Source organism: Alligator sinensis, unplaced genomic scaffold (genome assembly GCF_000455745.1).
Source record: "Alligator sinensis unplaced genomic scaffold, ASM45574v1 scaffold1517_1, whole genome shotgun sequence".
In the NCBI taxonomy this organism is placed as follows: Eukaryota; Metazoa; Chordata; order Crocodylia; family Alligatoridae; genus Alligator; species Alligator sinensis.
The window spans coordinates 1,167,184-1,169,066 of NW_005842459.1; the positions used below are offsets into that span (position 1 = coordinate 1,167,184).

Consider the following 1,883-nt stretch of genomic DNA (forward strand, 5'->3'; position numbering starts at 1 on the left):
AGCAGTTTTTGTACCCTTCCCGCTAGACTGTGCCTTGGTGCTACCTGGGATTAGCAAGAGGGAAAGACATGTTGTATCCTCCCATGCACCCTGCATGGTGCACCCAGGAACCATCTGGCCCTGGGTCTTTCCACCGCAGCGGTGACTGAGCCAGCAGTTGCAAAGCACTGCCCTTAGCTGGAGTAACACTACAGTTGTGGCACTTGGAGCTGTCACCAACCTCCCCCCGTTTTCTCCTGTAGTGAATGGTGCCTCTTTGGCATCAAAAATCTGATTTCAAACATCAGCAATCAATATATTTATTGCATGTGCTTTGACTATTCATAGGGTATGGCACAAACCAGGTGAGGCATCGGGGTTAAGGTGAAGCCAACGTCCGCCGTGAGATCTAGGTCTGACTTAGATACACCAGGAGGGGGTTGGAAAGTAAATTTCCGGAGCAAACCTGCAAAGAAGAGGAAAAGCTCCATTTTGGCCAGTCCTTCTCCGACACAAGCCCTTCGCCCTGGAAAACATGGAGGTGAGCGGTCAGCAACACACTGCTTGGTTAATGCTTTTGTCTGAGATCTTTACAACTGTATCTATGGAGTCTGTAACAGCTGGTAGGAGGCAGCTGTTAGGGGGCACCTGACTGCTTTTAAGAGAGGTTTTGATACATTTATAATGTGGCTGCTTGTGATAATGGGACTGGATGATGACCTAGGACATACATCCAGTTCTCCGGTTCTGTGTTCCGATTTGGGTCTGATTTTCATAAGTCTGAACCTCCGCAATTCCCATGGGAATTGAAGGGAATGGCGTGGTCAGCAGGATGGCATACTGAGTGCAAAATGTGCTCATTACCTATGGAGAACGGTATAAATGCCTCCTTCCGGATAAAATTGCCATCACTGTCCAAGAAGTGGGAAGGGTTGAACTGATCTGGTGTCTCCCAGTGCAACTTATCATTCAGAACAGAAGTCAACAGGGGAATCACTTCTATTCCCTGCAAGGAGTGAGGACAACAGACAGATCCAGCTGTGAATGGTCAGAGGCCATCACTCTCACAGACCGAACATATTTATCCACGTGAGGAAGTAAATAGCACTGAGCATCACTGAACAGATCAACATGATACTTCTGCTCATGGGAATACTGAATCCCTTCAAATCCAAAGAAATCATGCTCAGGAAAGAACCGTGAACGTTATTGATGGATCTGTATTACACAGAATACATGGTCCGTAAATACTGAAATCCCTTAGCAGTATGATATTTCTCCTTCCCGCTCTGACTAAGCAGTCAGCACCCTGAGACGGTATTAGGTGCCTCCCAAAGAGTACATCTAAGTCAAAATCCTGCACTCAGTTGAATGGGTTTAAACCGAGAATAACGGCGTTGACCGCTGGATGCAGAATCCAGGTCTTCTAGATTCTGAGAACAGACTCTGGCCCAAAGCTTAGAGACTAGATACAGAAGAGCAACCACCGCAACCCTTTTAGAGTTAGCTTCTTCCTAGCTTTGAGCAAAACAGTGCGAGTGGCTGCAATTTCAGCTGTCAACCTCAACGCTTACTTTAGGTATCACGTAGCCCCTGAAATTAACATTCCTGGAGGTGGAACGTGATACGCTCATTGGGACAATATTGGCAAATCTTTGTATTTCATGGATCACGGCATCCGTGTAAGGCATTTTTTTCCGATCTTCTAGGGTGGGAAGCTGTCCTGGTTCAATGACCTTATTCATTTCTTCCTGAATCCTCCCTGGAGAAGAGAAAGGGACAAGGATTTCAGGTTTCCAGAGGAGAACACAGCACCGCAACAGGCATCTCATTTGCAATCTAAGAAGAATTTGGAAGGGAGCCTCTAAGGGAAATCTGGGTGTTGCGGGAATAAGTTTTGGTGG

General features: G+C 46.7%; 1 protein-coding gene across 2 annotated transcripts in view; it reads right to left on the reverse strand.

The window, feature by feature from the left end:
* Positions 1-292: 292 nt before the first annotated feature.
* Positions 293-1,883, reverse strand: part of LOC102380919 (cytochrome P450 2K4-like) — a 4,602-nt gene continuing 3,011 nt past the window's right edge. For both annotated transcript variants that reach the window (XM_025212369.1, XM_025212370.1), the window contains 3 exons: positions 1,554-1,741; positions 844-985; positions 293-505 (listed from right to left, as the gene is read on the reverse strand). In XM_025212369.1, coding sequence (XP_025068154.1) covers positions 318-505; positions 844-985; positions 1,554-1,741 — 518 coding nt within the window. In that variant the 3' untranslated portion in view covers positions 293-317. The remainder of the gene's footprint in view (positions 506-843; positions 986-1,553; positions 1,742-1,883) is intronic.